Source organism: Panthera leo, chromosome F2 (genome assembly GCF_018350215.1).
Source record: "Panthera leo isolate Ple1 chromosome F2, P.leo_Ple1_pat1.1, whole genome shotgun sequence".
Classification (NCBI taxonomy): domain Eukaryota; kingdom Metazoa; phylum Chordata; class Mammalia; order Carnivora; family Felidae; genus Panthera; species Panthera leo.
The window spans coordinates 81,587,985-81,590,775 of record NC_056695.1 but is presented as its reverse complement, the minus strand read 5'-3'; the positions used below and the strand labels follow the sequence as shown (position 1 = coordinate 81,590,775).

The 2,791-nt window shown below is 69.9% G+C and overlaps 1 protein-coding gene across 1 annotated transcript; it reads left to right on the top strand.

The window, feature by feature from the left end:
• Nucleotides 1-656: 656 nt before the first annotated feature.
• LOC122211240 (ly6/PLAUR domain-containing protein 2-like) lies at nt 657-2,526 on the top strand. The gene is made up of 3 exons (XM_042924381.1): nt 657-804; nt 1,771-1,890; nt 2,317-2,526. Exons 1-3 carry the CDS (start codon nt 744-746, stop codon nt 2,520-2,522), a joined length of 387 nt encoding a protein of 128 aa, XP_042780315.1. The 5' UTR covers nt 657-743; the 3' UTR covers nt 2,523-2,526.
• Nucleotides 2,527-2,791: the final 265 nt, after the last annotated feature.

Below are 2,791 nucleotides of genomic sequence, written 5' to 3'. Positions count from 1 at the left end.
CTTGGGCAAGGCCCTTCCCATCAACTTCCTGACCTGCGCTGGGGCCCCGTGAGCCCTGCCCGAGGGGCAGACCCTTTGGCCCCATTAGAGATCAAGGTGTGCCCGCCCCTCCAGTGGACACCGGGATTAGCGTCCCCAAGGCGACCCTGGCCCTTTCCCACCTCCAACCTCCGTCCAGGCCCTTTCTGTTGACCCGGCACCTTCCTGTCTTTGTCCTCTTAAGCCTCCGAGTACACTGTGGCTGGTTGTCCAGGCGGCAGTCCGCCCCCATCACTGTGCCCCACGAGGGGGCGTCCCGGGGCACCCTGGTAGCATTGGAACCCAGAGCCCCTAGACCCGGACTCGGCCCTGGAGATAGGCATGGGGACCCAAGGCGGAAAGGGTGCCAGGCAGAGGCAGGAACGGGGGAGGAAGGAGAAGATAGGGGGCCCAGGTAAGGGAGTCACAGGGAGGTGAGGCCCCCAAACGGCAGGGAGGGGTCATCAGGGGTAGGGAGGGGCCCCAGGCTGTGGGAGGTACAGGAGTGGGGAAGGGGACAGGGAGGGCGGGAGGAGTGGGGTGTCGGGTGGAGGCGGGAGGGGCCCCAGGGGGCGGGGGGTGGGTCTCCACGCCCCAGCCGCCCACAGGAAACCCAATCGCACTAATCTGCTCGGCTGACCGGTCGGGTGGCTGCGCCGGTGTCTGCTGTCCCCGAGGGCAGGCCGAGGGTGAGGGAGCAGTGGCTGCGGCGTGAGGACTGGACCATGAGGGGGGCACGGCCGGTGCTGCTGGTGCTGGTGCTGGCGGCCTGCAGCGGCGAGCTCGGTGAGGGGTGCGGGCAGAGGGGCCCGAGCAGAGGCGAGGCGGGGCGGGGAGGGGGGTGAGTGCGAAGGGAAGGGCAGGGCCCTCAGCCCAAGCAAGGGAGAGGTAGGTGCAGTACCAAAGGGCCTGCGCCCAGGGCTGGGACTGGCTGGGTGGGCTGGGGCGGCAGCAGAGGCCCCGGGTGCCAGCTGGGGACCTGCCTGTCACTGGGGGCCTCGGGCCGCAGAGGGCACCGTCAGAATCGTGCTCCCTGGTTCCGGGGCCACGGTGGAGGCGGGCCTTGGGAGGCGTCTTGGGAAGACCAGGAAGTCTCTGGGAGGTCCGAGAGACCAGCTAGGGGAGACACCCCAGCCCCTCGGGGCCCCCACACCCAACCAGGAAAGGAGCTGGGCGGAGGGGAAACTGAGGTCAACCTGAAGACAGAGGGCCACACGGTTGGGGAGAGGGCCCTGCGGCCTCACTGGGCTGGGCGGCCAGGCCCAGCTGGGCTCCTGCGGTGGGACGGGACCCAGCAGAGGAGGGGAGGGCAGCACACCCGGGGGCCCCCCCGGCCTGACCTGCCTGGCCCCTGGGGCCATGGCTCTCCCCGCCTCTGCTAAGCCGATGCCTGTGGATGCACGCAGCCCGCACCCCTCCTCACTTGTTCCCGAGGCCCCACTGCACCCCTCGGTCGGGTGCTGCTCTCTGCTGATGAGGACCCCGAGGGGGTGTCCGGCCGCACCAAGGCCCTCCCTGACCCTGCAGGCCCCCCCTCAACGCCTCCAGAGCTGCCCGGTCCCCACCTCGGCCCGCCTCCCCTGGGAGCGCACCTTGTCCCCAACCTCCTGCCCAAACCTCCTGAATCCTCCCAGAGTTTCGGTGGGCGGGCACCCCCCGGGGGGCGTCACCCCCTCGAACCCGGGCCTCCAGGACAGAGGGCTGGGGAGGCGCAGGGCCTGCCTGACGCGTCCTGTGCCGCTTCTCACCCAGTGGGGGCCCTGAGATGCTACACTTGTCACGAGCCCACCAGTGTGTCCAGCTGCGTCACCATCGCCACCTGCAGTGTCAACGAAACCATGTGCAAGACCACCCTCTACTCCTTGGAGATAGGTCAGCGGGGGCTGGGCGGGGCAGGGCTGGGGTCCCAGGGTCAGAGCTGCCTCCCGGGTGTCACCCCTGGCCAGCTGTGGGGGCCCCGTGCACAGCGTGCAGCCACGGCCCCGGCCGTTTTGCAAAAAGGGCTTTTGGTGGAAGCCCTTGGCCGCCCCCCCCGCCCCTGCCCCCCTCTTTCCTTTAACGGAAACGCGCCTTCAGCCTTGCTCGAGGCACCTGGAGAGGAACTGCCTCATCCAGCCGGGAATCCCCGTGTCAGCCGCTGCGTCCCTGGCACGTAGGACCCCCACGGTGGCGGAAGCAAAGAGGAGGGGGACTGAGGTGCAGCAGTGACCCCCACCCCCACCACCACCCGGGGTCACGGGGCCAGGCCTGGGGGCCCTGGGGTTCGGGAGCTGACCGGGCCCCCAACGTGGCCCACAGTGTACCCCTTCCTGGGGGACTCCACGGTGACCAAGTCCTGCTCCAGCAAGTGCGTGCCCTCGGACGTGGACGGCATCGGCCAGACGCGGCCCGTGTCCTGCTGTAACAACGAGCTGTGCAACGTGGGCGGGGCGCCCGCCCTGGACGGCCGCCGCAGCCTGGCCTTCGTGCTGGCGCTCCTCCTGCTCTGGAGCTTTGGACCCTAGAGCCCTCCCCCTCCCCCCACCCACACCCCTGCAAGCCAGCCCCAACCGCTCTTGAAGAAGCACCACCCCTGCACCAGGCGTCCTGTGTCTGCTTTTGGGTGCCCTGCCCACGGGGGGCCGGGGGGCCTACAGCTGCGTCTCCGGCTCCGTCAGCCTCGTCCTGTGTCCCCCGCGGTCCCTCCCCAGCCCCTCCCCTCCCCTCCCGGTCTGCCTCTGGGTTGTCTCTAGGGGCCTCCTCTCCACGTCCCATGACGTGGTAAGCGAGGACG